This window comes from Salvelinus alpinus, chromosome 29 (genome assembly GCF_045679555.1).
Source record: "Salvelinus alpinus chromosome 29, SLU_Salpinus.1, whole genome shotgun sequence".
Classification (NCBI taxonomy): Eukaryota; Metazoa; Chordata; class Actinopteri; order Salmoniformes; family Salmonidae; genus Salvelinus; species Salvelinus alpinus.
In genome coordinates, this window is record NC_092114.1 from 30023341 (window position 1) to 30038856 (window position 15516).

Consider the following 15516-nt stretch of genomic DNA (forward strand, 5'->3'; position numbering starts at 1 on the left):
ATGTCTAGGGCACACTTGGCATAGGAGACCTGTTCCTCGGGGGGCCAAGACTGTGACCTATAACAACAACCGAGCTGAATCTGACCTGAAAGGCATTCTACTAACAAACTACTGCAAAGTTCTGTCTGTTTGAAAGAGCAACTGAGCAAACAGACTTTCCCTCCGCAATTGTTTTTGTCAGCAGACAGTTTGCTTTGCATCACTTCAGTATTAGTTGAGATGTTGGGATCATCATTCATAGCCTATATACACACAAATTAAGCCTTCTTAAGCAAATCGAACAAAATCCTTCATATGTCTTTCAGGCTCCAATGGTGTAAGCCGACGCATCACTGTGGGGGATTCTGACACTCCGCACACAGGTGAGAATAAGTGCCATCAGAGACACTCCTCTATACACGGCTCTGGGTACCTTCTGTATAGTTAACAATGTCATACTGATCTCATAGAAACTGACTGGGAATACAGAGAGCTAGAGAGTTACGTTTAAGTGCTATGTTTTCAGTGAGTTGTCCATGTAATCTCCAGCTCTATCTCCCTCCAGCCCAGGCCAGTATCAGAAGGCAGGGGAGGGTATGAGAATGGTGTCTAGGCCCTGAAGCCCAGCAGCATGTCAGGTAACACTTTTAAAATACATTGAAGTATTCATATACTCTGTAGGAACAGTCTTTTTTGGGGGGGGGCGCATGTCACAGCACAGAATGCCTCACTGGACTGGGTCAATATCTGTGGGGGGGGTTTTGTTTACTGCATTAAATTGAAATGAATGTCATCATCAGGGCTTTTGACCCAGGCGAGTGTGGCATGCTGCGCTGTCTTGTGCTGTGCTGTGCTGCGCTGTCTTGTGCTGTGCTGCGCTGTCTTGTGCTGTGCTGTGCTGTGCTGTGCTGTGCTGTGCTGTGCTGCGCTGCGCTGTCTTGTGCTGTGACGCTCACAAAAAGAGACTGTTTCTGTTTCTAAATGCTTTCTGCTTCTCGTTTCTAGAGCAAGGAGACAAATGCACCACCCCCCGCTGGAAACATGAGGCCTTGCAAAATGGTACAGTTCTATACCTCCCTCTCAACTATTCTAGCTGTCTATGTATCTACATCAGTGTTGGCTGCTGAGGGGAGGACAGGCTTGTGGTAATAGCTGGAACGGATCAATGGAATGGCATCAAACACATGGTGTTTGATACCATTCCACTCCTTCTGCTCCAGCCATTACCACAAGCCTGTCCTCCCCAATTAAGGTGCCACCAACCTCCTGTGATCTACATAGTACAGTTACATTCCTCCCTGTCATTCTATCTATCTACATAGTCCTGTTCCTCATCCTCATACTTCTCTATTCTATACTGTCTGTCTGGGTTGTGGGGTTATAGTAAAGTAGTGTTTTTTCATGATGGGGTTCAGGGGGAAAGTCTTACATTGGGGGTAGTTGAACAACAGTGAAGAAACACTGCACGAAAGTGTGCTCTCAGAATATATTTTGTCATTGGGAGAATGACATGTACTATTGAAAGGTATCTGACCCTATTGAACTCGATTTGATCTAATATATGTGTATGTCATACGGTTGAGGTATTCTGAACAGTCAGAACAGTCAGTGACATTCTAAACCACTGTATAGCAGCTCACATATGAATTAGAGATCCAATCATTAAATCATTTCCCCATTTCAGATGCACCTTGATCTTCCCTTTCATTCTCGGAAAGCTGTGTGTATGTGTGTGTGTCCGCTGGCCTTACTGACAGAGATCTGAACTAAATAGTCATGTCTGCGTGGGAGAGAGATAGCGTCATGCCAGCTGGGTACTCTCTGTGTCTGTGTTTTATTCATGTGGAAACGTCCAGGCTGAATATGGAAACATACAGGGTTTGGTTGGGTCCTCTCTGTCACTGTTTAAAGAGGAGAAGCTCTTCTGCACACTGCGCTTGCAAAGTGTCAAATATATATTTTTTATGCCAACGTTTCAGCCTCACAGCCTTAGGCAGAGCCATGAATGTTAGCTGTTTGTTACTGTTACCTGGCAGAGGATCAGTGTGCAGTGATGAGGTCAAAGGCATTCACGTGTCACTCCTTTTGCCATGGGTAACATAGAGGGCTGCTTCTGTATTGTTTCCGGGTAAAGTAGTATAATTGTGTGGTTTTCTCTTCTACAAAAATAATTTGACCCTAAGGCTGATAGTGTGCTATTTAATGAACCCATTCATTCTATTTCATGAACCCATTCAACCCACCCCCACCCCCCTCCACACACTCCCCCTATTTAGTGCTCCATTTTTAGGTTCCGTTTTGAATAATTCAGTTCTCTGTCTCTCATCCAGATGGATGCGGGACACAACATGCCAACTGTGGTTCTGTCTGTCTGTCTGTTCTGTAGCTCTAACTGAAACCTTTTGAATGTCTGTCCATCTCTCTTTCTCTCCCCCTCTGTCTCGCTCCTCTCCCTCTTTCGTTTTCTCACTCAGAGAGAGAGAGAGAGAGAGAGAGAATTGAATAAGTAGGTGTTCTAAAACTTTTGACCGGTTGTATAGTTATATTATATTGCAGTATCAACCCTTCAAGGTTGTTCAAGGGCTTGTCATTTGGACTTTTTTCCTAATAGCTTTGTCTTACATGCTAGATAATTCTGTCAAGGCGTCAGTTAGTTACTGTATCTCAAATGGCAGTGAAGGACCAGAGCCCAAAGAAGATCTGGTCAAAACTAGTGCATTGGGTGTCATTAGGGGCACGTCACTGCATCATTGAGTCATTGCGTCATACAGTACGTCTTGATAGGTAAGAACAGGAGAAGTGGAATGGAGGGTGATGATGAGACTGGATTCACATTTATTTATCCCCAAAATGAAAGTGTTTCTGGTCGTCATTCTGCTGTTGTTTTGTTGTCCATTTGGTGTACAGATGTCAGATTAGCATTAGCACATACTAACACAAATTAACAGACAGTCTAAGGGACAGTTCACCCAAATTAGAAAATAACATATTTGTTTCCTTACCCCTTATCTATGGATGAGAAAAGACATCATTCCATGGTTTGGTTTTGGTTACCTGGCCACTGTCATCAACCGCTAACCTTAACGCCTTTGTCCAAATATCTGTTCAAGACAATGTACCAGATAATAGCATATTTTAAATTTCTTAGTGACATTATTGAGCTACACAATCAGTTTCCGACATGTTAGGTGATTTGGGCCTGAATAGCAGTATTGACTACTAGCATCTGCTTGTCATTAACTATGACACCATTGCCTGAGATTCACCAAACACCATAATTCCATTTCTGAGTAGGCTTCCCCTGTGAGCAGGTCGATAATGTGCAGACATTTCCCACTGAAAAGGTATCTAGTAGTAGTAGATCTAGTAGTAGGTATAACTCTGAACATAATCCGGCAGCACTGTGCACTGTTGTGGCACAAATTACTTTATGGATAACCAACTATGGAACTTCAAATTATCACACTAGCTACCAATATTAACGGAAGTGTAAAGAATATATGTTTAATTTAGTACCAGTAAATATAAGTGTCATTAGCAGAAAGCCCCAGGAAAAGACCATCATGTTGTTGTTGTTGTTAACACACTTGACACCTTGTGAGCTAATATAGTGATAAACCTAATAGACTTTAGTCACACTCACTTTGGGGTGAACATTGGAGTGTTCATTGAGAATCATTGAGGCTCTCCCAACGGTTTGCCTCGGCTCACCCAGGCCTTGTGAGGGGAAGGTTGCCCGGGGCCTGGTATTAGCCTAGTGTCCTCCTCAGGTAACACGGTGTTGGATGGGGACATCTGGCTCAGGATAACACGTCACACCAGGCCCTATCCTTGCAAGACTGAAGCCTGCCATCTGAAAATTGTTGTTGACCAGCTTTGAACCGTCTGAGACCTCAAGTGATCGATCAGGGAGGGAATATATTAGCGAAAAGCCTGCTTCGGCTTCCAGTATCGACAGGTGCTGAGGAACGAGGTTGAAGGCTCTCCCTGGAGTGTTGCTGTTGACAACCTGGACGGACTTGACTGGACTGGACAACCAAGGTTGGGCCTTGGGGCATTACCACCAAGAGGATATACTGTATATACCCATATCCATAGATCCGCGGATCTTTCTGTGAGACCTCAGAAATACAACAGAAATAGCATAATTAATGTTTATCCTTGAATGTATTAACGCATGGGAACAACAGTCACCTCACCTCTGTGGATCAGTTAACGATTCAACCCTAGCATTATCACTGGCAGTGCCTGGGTCTGGAGGAACAATCATACTTGCTCCAAAAAAGATCCCAATCTTTGGGTGAGTTTTGAGTAGATATTAGTGTTTATGTTTAGAGGGAGATATAATTTTTTCTTCATTTTTTTTTTTTACAAATGTATTTTTTATTCAGGAGAGATTTTAATTGAGTGAAAGAGTGATTTTATGCTGTTTATGAACAAATAGAATATCTACGGTGGGTGCATGGCATCTAAGATTGAAATGATGCCTTTGCAATACCATATTTGATTGTTGAATGACTGTTGCTGTCTTGGTGTTTGGGGTTTTAGTGGTAAGCAGCTCGAGCTCTTTGAAGGGTCTGTAGAGTAGATGGAGTCGTCAGAAGAGTGGATGCAAAAAACTCTGCTCTCTGAAACGTTTACTACTCAGTAACAGTTACTTAGTACCATTGAGATGTTCATTTCATGGTGGTGCAACCCAGTAGACCAAATGAACGACTTAATTAACCTATTATTTGATCAGTCAATTAAGTAATTGAATCTTGAAGGATCTGTTTGAATTCATTACTATTGAAACATTGTGTTGAACAAATTCATTGAGTCAACATAGCTGAGCAATTTTTTTTATGCGTTCTTTATCAACGTAGTAACGTTGCATTAACGTTGTTAGTTGGTTGAATTTGTAAAAGCAATTCATGTACACAGCTTTGGTCTAATTTCAACCCAGATTTCAACCACAAATCAATAATAGGGTTTCAAGGTTTTGATTGAATTCATGTCTGATGGCAACTCAGGCAACAAAAAAAATGAGTATAGATCAGACATCTTTTGTGTTTCTGTAAGAGTTATATAATTAATGATTATGTTATATACTTGGCAATATTGGTCCAGAAAGTATGCAATCCCAAAGGAAAGTTGATCAATGTGAAGTGTGTTTATGGTCTGTTTCAATTCAGTGTAAAACTCAAATTCACTGTATGTTCTATGGTCACTTATCTTTTTTGTGTATAATGTATTTAAACTGTGTCTAAATTCCTCTTTCTGTTTCTGTCTCTATATGTTGTCTACTGCTAGCAGCACCATATTACCAAGTAAAATAAATGATGGTTATGTGTAAATGTACTTAGCGAATAAAGGTGATTCTGATAGTAGTAGTGTTGTGTAACGCCCTCAAACGTCAGGTTAAAAACAAGTTCTAGCTCTAAAGCGATCGATTCCTCAGATGAAGAAATAGTTACACTAGATACAAATAACATGAACAAAAAAGACAGATGGGCAACAACACCCCAAACTGAGAATAATACCCTTATCTAGAACAGATTGCAGAGTATTGACTGGAGTTATATTGTCTGATAGAGGACTCGAGACAGAAACTGTCAAGCGTCTAAGAAACACGAATGAGATTAAGGGCCACGGAGGACTTCACCTCATCAAAAAGTTAAACTGGTATCAAGGGCCACTTTAGGAGCAGATTTGCCTCAAAGGGCCTTACTTTTAGCAGCTGTTATGTGTTGATCGTGTTGCAGTCTTAGCCACAGTCGTCTGAGCCCACTCCGGTGTTGTGTCACTGGTTACGATAGGATGGCTGGTCACGTGGATACATATTTTTAGAAGGGTATTTTTATGGATCCATTGGTTGCATCGGAAATGGCACCCTATTCCCCTAATGTCTCTGGTCAAATGTAGTGCACTACAAAGGGAATAGGGTGCCATTTGGGACACCTCCACTGTGGTTAAGTGACTATAGTGCGCCTCTTGTCTTTGTCTCGCAAACACACGTCTGTTCAGCATCTTCTTTGATTAATTCATTGATTGTTCAGAATCGCCTTATATGCGCTTTTATCTTTTGATTCATTAGTCTAGTAATGAAAATAAAGAAATTGTTATTCTGTCTGTAAATATGTGTGCATTTATGTAATAATTAATCTAAACGTATTTAAGGTTCAACACAAGGGATAATCAACCAGGGGCTATGCGTTCTCTGGAAAATTGTGAACAACGTGGAAGATGTGTTCCATGACCCGCTAGCAGAGTGGAACTTACCCTCCATAGAGTTGCATTATTTCCCAAAGAATGCATAGAGCCCTGAGTTGATTATCCCTTTTATACAATGTCTATAATTTAACACATTTACCGGTAGAAATGTGTTCAACATCCACTGAAGTAGCTAGCAAGGTTACTAGATAGGTACAGTAGTTGCCTGGCTAACCAAACCATCTGTCCTAGCTTGCTATTATGAAAATCAAATTCAACAATGCCAATAATATTTTCAATTCGACTTCTGCTTTCAAAAGCAGCTCAAACAGAACATGTAAGAATGAACTATAGCCATTGAATTCTACCGTGCAAATATACTGTGTGTTATAGGGAATTTTGGATCTAATCTTGGATGCTGATTGGTTAAAACCGCATACCAGCCTGTGTCTACTCCATAAATTACCACCGGCTAAATCTATGACGTTGAAATGCCTATTTACTCTGTTCCATCTCACTGCGCAATCCACTGTCTCATCAGCCCAGCCAAGCAATTTCTTTTAGACTAGCATTTGGTTTTCAACAGTGAAGATTTGTATATAACTTGCTGTCTGTCTTTCAATATTTCAATATTGAAATTCGATCTCCAGCTGTCCCATAGTAATGAACATGTTGGGACGAGACAGACAGGCAGACAGCTTTTCTCAGCCAGTCGAACTCATGAATCAGCTGGCATCATTTTTATGGATATATACAAAGAAATGTCAATAGAAAACAGGTAAAACTAAACGAAATGCTGCTAGTTTGCAGTCTTGCAGCTTCAGTTTGAAGTGATTGTGTTAGCTGTGTTGTTGGCTAGCTACTCTGAACAACAGTGACCTGATAAGAGAGCACATTTTCTATGCCAGGTGAAATCGCGCCTCATTAGCTCATTGTTATGGATGTATCCAAATAAATGTCACTAGAAAACAGCTTATGCAAATGCATCTACTTTGCTGTTATTCTGGCTGCACTGTTTGACGTGACTGTAAGTTAACCGTAGTTGGCTATCAAGCAAGGGATAAGAACATTGCCAGCCAGTATGGCAATGGAACATTTAGAACGAACCACTGGGTCGCGTCCATAGATACAGAAAAAAAAGACTTAACGACTGAGTTAAGTCTCTGGCAACCGAACTGATAGAACGAACAACTAGCCGACTTAGGTAGCAACCTTAGATTTGTGTTGGAGCTATATCTCGTGGAAGGATGAAATAGTATGAATAAATTAATCAAAATAAAGTTTTTATGAAAATATGTCAATAATCATTTATTGAATCTTATTAATAAGTACACTGAACAAAAATATAAATGCAACGTGCAACAATTTCACAGATTTTACTGTTACAGTTCATTTAAAGGAAATCAGTCAATTGACATAAACTCATTAGTCCCTATTCTATGGAATTTACATGACTGAGAATACAGATATGCATCTGTTGGTCACAGATACCTTAAAAAAAAGGTAGGGGCGTGGATCAGAAAACCAGTCAGTATCTGGTGTGACCACCATTTGCTTCATGCAGCGCGACACATCTCCTTCGCATAGAGTTGATCAGGGTCTTGATTGTGGCCTGTGGAATGTTGTCCCACTCCTCTTCAATGGCTGTGCGAAATTGCTGGATATTGGTGGGAACTGGAACATGCTGTCATACACGTCGGTCCAGAGCATGCCGAACATGATCAATGGGTGACATGTCTGGTGAGTATGCATTCTATGGAAGAACTGGGACATTTTCAGCTTCCAGGAATTGTGTACAGATCCTTGCGTCATGGGACCATGGTAACATGAGGTGATGGCGGTGGATGAATGGCACGACAATGGGCCTCAGGATCTCGTCACAGTATCTCTGTGCATTCAAATTGTCATCGATAAAATGCAATTGTGTTCGTTGTCCGTAGCTTATGCCTGCCAATACCATAACCCTACCGCCACCATGGGGCACTCTGTTCACAACGTTGACATCAGCAAACCGCTAGCCCACACAACGTCATCCGTGAAGAGCACACTCTTCCAGCTTGCCAGTGGCCATCAAAGGAAAATCCTGGCATAAATTAACCCTTTTGAATGAACTATTCTATTCTAGTCTGAAGTGAAGTCTAAATTTGACTTTACTACCAGTGAAAAGTTTGTTGAAGTGGGATTAATGTTGATTGATGTTAATTGATGTTTGTTCAACAAAGACAGGTTTTCTGAGTTTATGCGTGGCATAAATCACTTAAATAGGCCTAAGAAGGCTAAACCCGATTATTCCAAGATTTGAACTGTAATGTGAATGATATTGTTGATCATCCGGATCTAATTGTCAAATTGAATTGACTCATCAGGTGTTGACGAACAAACCAAACTTCTACCGAGACTGTCAGCTACTACTTATTCATACAGAAAAGTATTTCAGATTACTTTTTTTTTGTTATTTTGTTCTGTCTTTGTTCGTTGTTAACTTCCGCCGGCGGCACAGCACCACCATATGTGTATGACTAGGTGGTGGTGGTTGGTGAGACACATCACAGCACCACCATATGTGTATGACTAGGTGGTGGTGGTTGGTGAGACACATCACAGCACCACCATATGTGTATGACTAGGTGGTGGTGGTTGGTGAGACACATCACAGCACCACCATATGTGTATGACTAGGTGGTGGTGGTTGGTGAGACACATCACAGCACCACCATATGTGTATGACTAGGTGGTGGTGGTTGGTGAGACACATCACAGCACCACCATATGTGTATGACTAGGTGGTGGTGGTTGGTGAGACACATCACAGCACCACCATATGTGTATGACTAGGTGGTGGTGGTTGTTGAGACACATCACAGCACCACCATATGTGTATGACTAGGTGGTGGTGGTTGGTGAGACACATCACAGCACCACCATATGTGTATGACTAGGTGGTGGTGGTTGGTGAGACACATCACAGCACCACCATATGTGTATGACTAGGTGGTGGTGGTTGGTGAGACACATCACAGCCTTGAGTGCAAGGCTTTAATCTGCGAGAACATCACCATCTTGTTGCTGTCTGTCTGTTCCACTTCTAGGATTGACAGAGTCAGATTAGAAACCCCATGTCGTCATAAAGCTCCTGCCCCATTCGGCTGAGAGGGCACTGTGTTTTGGGGTGGGGCCGGTCGAGGACGGGCGGGGCAGGTGCTAGATGTTGTACTGTAGGGGTGGGCCAAGGACTCAGTATATAAGACACATTCTACCAACATAGCCCCTACCTGCTCCGTACACATCTTTCTTATCATATCCATATCAATCGTTTAATTATTAATTTACCCTACTTGAACTTAACGCTGAATTAATCACGCTTAGCGCTGAATTGATACGTAACATTGTCTCCAGTCTGCTTTTTTTCTTCTTTTTTTGTTGCCTTCGTCAGCCTTTTGTATGTGCCTACCTGCCTTCGGTGCAGTCGCTGGCCATCATGAACTACTGTATGCCTGACATGTATGAGATGCCTCATGTCGTGGGCGGTGGCTACCCGATGCTGGGTGGTGGGGAGTACTGCATGTATGGAGGTGATGGTCCCGGGGGGTACGGGCACTGTGAGCCCCAGCCCATGCACCAGATCCACCCTCCCTGCATGGAGCAGGCTTGGCCCCCTAGCCAGCCCTACGCCTGCTCCTACCCAGGACCCAACCCTGTGTTCAAAAGTGAAAACTGCAACATGGAAGTGCCTCTCAGCCACTACCACCACCAGCCCGACTACTATTCTGAGGGGAAGCCTGACTTCTCCCACATGCAGTGGATGCAAGAGGTTAACAAGAAAGGTAGGGAATTGGGACTAGCGCTTATGGTAATACAAGCTGGAAGGAACTAGGGATAGTGTGATGGCATGACAAGCTGAAAGGTAGGGACTAACCCGGTGGTGTGATGGGGTGACGGCCTGACAGCCTGTGTTGGAGTGCAGTTGTAGAGACGTGTGACAGGTGCACAAATATCTCCTTTTGATTGACTACATCTGACCTGATATTGCTGTATTGTATGTAGTGTGTAACAGTATTTGATGTATACTAGTCTAGTTTGGCTTGAACAGTGCTTTATCTCATTGCAAACCGTTGCGGTGTTGAACCTTGCTCGTATGTGTATATATAATATCGTAATGACTCTTGATACACTATAATCGTAGTGATTCTGATACTATATGGTTATTACCACCGAAACACTGAGGTCTGTGAGTTTATCAGTTGGTGAGTCAAACCATTAGCACAGTTTGTAGTTATGTACGTTGAACTATATATTCACTTTCAAATTCTTGAAGTTTAAAGGCAAATTCAGGCCACCAGCATATTACGAGTCCATGGACATTGAAAACTTGTTGACAAACGTATGAATTGACTGTCAGCATGTCTCTGCGTTTGATTGTCCTGAACAGTGTTCTTAGCGTCTGTCATAATGGTTTGCTACGGGTGGATATTAATTGTCTTGACGACCTGAGCTCCTTCGATCAGGCTTTAGTTTGGACTAATTGCAGTAAATCCAAGTCGACCTAAGGTGTCATACCGTGCCAGAACTGACCAGGAGCCGGAGGACCTGTTGCGTTTTGTGCTTTTTGCTTTGCTGTGTGTGTGTGTGTGTGTGTGTGTGTGTGTGTGTGTGTGTGTGTGTGTGTGTGTGTGTGTGTGTGTGTGTGTTGATTGCTGGTGCAGGGAGAAGGCATACAGAAAGGGTAACAGAAGGCTGGAGCGTGCCGGTTGATCATTTATTGACCTCTGCCCCCACCCCCTCCTACCCCCCACCTGCATTCACCCTGCTCGTGTGTCCGGGCTGGATCACCTCCCTCACTGATCCTACCTTGTTAACTCTGCTTCTTAACTTGTTAATGCTACACGCTTTAGGCCTTTTTGGAGAACTTTGTGTTGAAATGAATGATGTCAATCTTAAATACATCTGTTGGAATTCACCTCTTTGTTTCTTAGTTGCTTTGTCTAAAAATATCATGTTCAGTGGTCTGCTTGTGGTCAGACAGTAGTAAATTAATACTTTATTATCTCATAGGGACATTTTTCTGCCAACAATACAGGCATTCCTGGCATACATAATTGGTTGTTTCTTAATGCTGTTTGTATCCAGGAAATGGTGTCCCTGTTAACGGATCATCACTGGCCTATATGGTGTGTTTACATTTGATATCTTTCTCTTCTGTTAGGGTACATCCCTAGTTACCTGGACAAGGACGAGTTATGTGTGGTATGTGGGGACAAAGCTACAGGATATCACTATCGCTGTATCACCTGTGAAGGATGCAAGGTAATACCAACAGTGGACTTATGTAATAATAACATATCTAATAATACCAACACTTAACTCGCTGACATAGTATCAATTAAAAAGGAAAAATTCAGTTGATGGACAGAGATGATAATTGAATTCAAATAAATATTCCATTACCACTGCCACCAACCTGAACTTAGACTGATAGAATGTTGCAGATCATTGTGTTTCAAACATTCCTTTTATCTTTTTTTCCAAAGGGTTTCTTCCGGCGGACGATCCAGAAGAACCTGAACCCAACGTACGCATGTAAGTACGAGGCGAAGTGCATCATCGATAAGGTGACCAGGAACCAGTGCCAGGAATGTCGCTTCAAGAAGTGCATCGCTGTCGGCATGGCAACAGACTGTAAGTAGTATTCTGCTTAGTTGAGATCCCCAGAATACCTTTTATAGAGGATCTTCCCTCTTCTAGAGTGAGAGAGAAGTATATTAATGTAGCCTGATATTAAAGTTCTCCTATTTAATTGAGAGGACATTCACTACCACTCCAATAACAAAAAAACAAAAAAATGAACTAACTAGCGCTACTTCTGATTGCTAAAAAATGTGTCTATATATACGCTCCAATCTACCTGAGAGATCTGCTTACTGAACTTGATGACCGTGCCTGGCCTGCCAGGTGGCTCATCACAGAGAGCTGCTTAACCTGTCTATTTCAGAGTACAGAGATAGGGATAACTAATGTCATGACTCATCGTAACAGATATAGACTGCCAACCAACCTCGTTGTTAAATGTTACTCTTTACAAATACTCTAAAAAGCGAATACATTCTTAGATCCAAAAAAGTCCTATTTTATTGTGTAATGTCTATCATTTCTATCATGTTTTCTGTTTTTACTTGAATTTGTATTATTATTTATTTATTTATTTATTGACAATCTTTTTTTCATGATGGATATGATGAGAATATCAGTGTAAATATCAGAGGCAGAGTGCATATGTTTTAAATTGTATCTTGTATGTATTGTAAATTGTATGGGGCCATACTTGCTTACTTACATTAGAAAATTTCTTAAAATAGGTCAAGTCGGCCACCAGAGGGATGTAAATCTCCAAATTCAAGGTTTACATGTATCCCTCTGGTGGCTGAGTTGACCTAACTTCCAGTGGAGAAAGAGTTTAATCTGATGAAGAATTTGTGATAGGAAATAATCACAGCCACCTGGTGAGGTTAGCATAGGGCTAACGTGTGCCAGATTATCTGATGAGACCAGCTACAACACTATGTCAATGATTTTAAACTCAACCCTCTATGGCATGGTGTTGCCCTCAGGCAACAAACTACATTTTTGGACCTCACACTGCCCATTGAATAAAAAAAAAAAATATATATATATATATATATATCACCTGACTGTATGTGTCCAATGAAATGAGGGGCTGAAATGGGTGTGGCCTTTTGTCTGGGGGTGGAGCAGTCCTTTCAGGAAGCAACGCTGCATGTGACACAGTGCCACCAATTGGTAAGGTAAAATCACTTTTTAACATGTTTAAATTGAAATAACTTTATATAAAAAAATATGTGCATGAGTATGTAAAGGAGTATGTTTGATTGTTTAAAGACTTATTTTATTTTTATTTATATACTAAAACTGTGTTTTTTGGTTCGTTGCCTCAGGGCAACATTGTGCAGTTAGACCACTTTTGTGTGTGGAGATGTGCTCGGATGCATAATTATGACCATAGTCAATGTTTTAACTTTACTATCTACTGATACTTACAGGAAATGGACACAAGAACATTGTATGGGCGGAAGGAACATGACCGAGCAGTTAGGGTCATTCCCTGTGACAATGAGGCCAGTGAGCTTGAGGAGTGACAGTGAGGACAGTGAGCTTGAAGAGAGTCAGGAGAGTGGATCCCTGAATCAAGTTTGAGAGACAGTTAGGAGGTCAGGGGTCAGTTAGGGGTCAGTCAGAAAAGTAATGTGTGTCAGTGAATGAAGAAGGGTATATGACACATTCAAATTTGTGCTTCCTGCTTTCTTTTTTAAAGGAGAATGCCTGTCTGTTGACAATGAGACTCGGTCTGAGGATGAAGATGTAGAAACTGGTTTACGAGTGTCCCTCTTGTGCTCACACTGGCTCAGCAGGGAATTCACTGCACTGGTACTGTCGTGGCAGCAGAATACCAGGCGTCAACTTGATGTGCGATGCTGAGCTGAAGAGAGCAGGACGTGGATCTTTTGAACAGAAGATGGCCGTGGTTGGAGAAACCACCTTGCACATCGTGAAGTGGTACGATAACCGCTCAGTGTCCCTTCTGAGTGATTACACTGGAACCCACCCAGTCACCAAGGTTGACATGTGGGATCGCAAGCGAAAGATGATCACCAAAGTCCCCTGCCCTGGTGAAAGAATACAACAAGAATATGGGTGGCGTGGATCTGCTTGACACACTGATTGCACTGTACCGGAACAAAATCAGACCAAAGAAGTGGTTCCACTGGCTGGTGTTCCACTTCCTGGATATGATCATCATGACCCCCTGGCTGCTCTACAGAAGAGATTGTGAAGGTCTATACCTTCAAGTCATACATCGCTGAAGGCCTATGCAAAGCATTTCGCTACACTCGCATTAACATCTGCTAACCACGTGTATGTGGTGGTGAAGATGGTGGTGGTGAAGATGATGATGGTGGTGAAGATGATGGTAGTGAGGATGATGGTGAAGATGATCCTGTAGTCCCGTGTGGCTCAGTTGGTAGAGCATGGCGCGTGCAACGCCAGGGTTGTGGGTTCATTCCCCACGGGGGGACCAGGATGAATATGTATGAACTTTCCAATTTGTAAGTCGCTCTGGATAAGAGCGTCTGCTAAATGACTTAAATGTAAATGTAAATGTATGTGACCAATACAATTTGATTTTAAAAGTGGAAAGAGTCTGGAGCGCAGGAAAGGTTGTCCAAGTTCCACAATTGCTGGTGAGTATGAGGAGAAGAGGAGAAAAGGACCCGCTGCTCCAATTCCAGTCTCTAATGTGCTACTGGATGCTACAGCCCACTGGAGGATTATGGCTGAAAAGAAGGGGAGATGCAAGGTACCAGGGTGCACATGTACACCAAAAGCCAAATGCCGGAAATGTGATGTCCACCTCTGTTTCGCATCCACCAGCAACTGCTTCCTGAGGTTCTACACAGAATAGAAAATCAGAGTGTGCTTTGTCAAAAAGAGAAATACTGATTTAAATAATAACCCACACAAACACTAATGCATATATTGCTTGTTTTCCTTATTCCACTTATCATATGTACTATAGAAAACCTTGGTGTTTCAGTACCCTCGTAGCACATTGTTGCCCTGAGGAAACACCAATATGTGGTTGGGGGGACGACACTTTATGATGGATATATTATCAGGAACCCCCAAGCTCCCCAAAAATGGGGTGAAATACCCCCCCCCCCCCCCAAAAAAAAATCATGCCATAGAGGGTTAAACTGTTTTAATGTTCGCAGGTATGGCCCCAATGTGTTTACAATTGTGGACTTACTCTCTCGCTTCTTTTTCGCTTGATACTTGACAAAACCCCACCCTTCCTCCCTCTTAATCCCCTCCTCATTCGTGACTCCTCTTTGACCCTCCCTTGCCCTACCACTTCACCCTTCCTCCTGATCCCTAACCCCTCCTCCTCCCCTCCTCTACCCCCCTCCCCTCCTAGTGGTGCTGGATGACAGCAAGCGGCTCGCCAAGCGGAAGTTGATCGAGGAGAACCGTGAGCGGCGGCGGAAGGAGGAGCTCCAGAAGACGGTGTGGGACCGGCCTGAGCCGTCCCAGGAGGAGTGGGACCTGATCCGCATGGTCACCGAGGCCCACATGTCAACTAACGCCCAGGGAAACCACTGGAAACAGAAACGCAAGTTCTTGGTGAGACGTCTCCTCCGTGGCTGACAGCGTCTAACCAACCATGTCTGTTCTGTGAAACATTCCCAGTTCCCACAATCCCTCTCTTGTCCCCTTCCCTACCTCCCATCCCATCCCCAACCCACCACTGTTCCCAACGTTAATATGTCCATG

General features: G+C 42.7%; 1 protein-coding gene across 17 annotated transcripts in view; it reads left to right on the top strand.

The window, feature by feature from the left end:
- LOC139558459 (thyroid hormone receptor beta) overlaps positions 1-15516 on the top strand; it is a 108872-nt gene that overhangs the window by 80470 nt on the left and 12886 nt on the right. For 9 of the 17 annotated variants that reach the window (XM_071373598.1, XM_071373596.1, XM_071373597.1 and 6 more), the window contains 6 exons: positions 306-362; positions 545-617; positions 985-1038; positions 11375-11475; positions 11700-11847; positions 15161-15366. In XM_071373598.1, coding sequence (XP_071229699.1) covers positions 611-617; positions 985-1038; positions 11375-11475; positions 11700-11847; positions 15161-15366 — 516 coding nt within the window. In that variant the 5' untranslated portion in view covers positions 306-362; positions 545-610. Of the gene's footprint in view, positions 1-305; positions 363-528; positions 618-984; positions 1039-11374; positions 11476-11699; positions 11848-15160; positions 15367-15516 lie in introns of all 17 variants that reach the window. The other 8 variants (XM_071373602.1, XM_071373605.1, XM_071373607.1 and 5 more) reach the window with 2 other exon arrangements.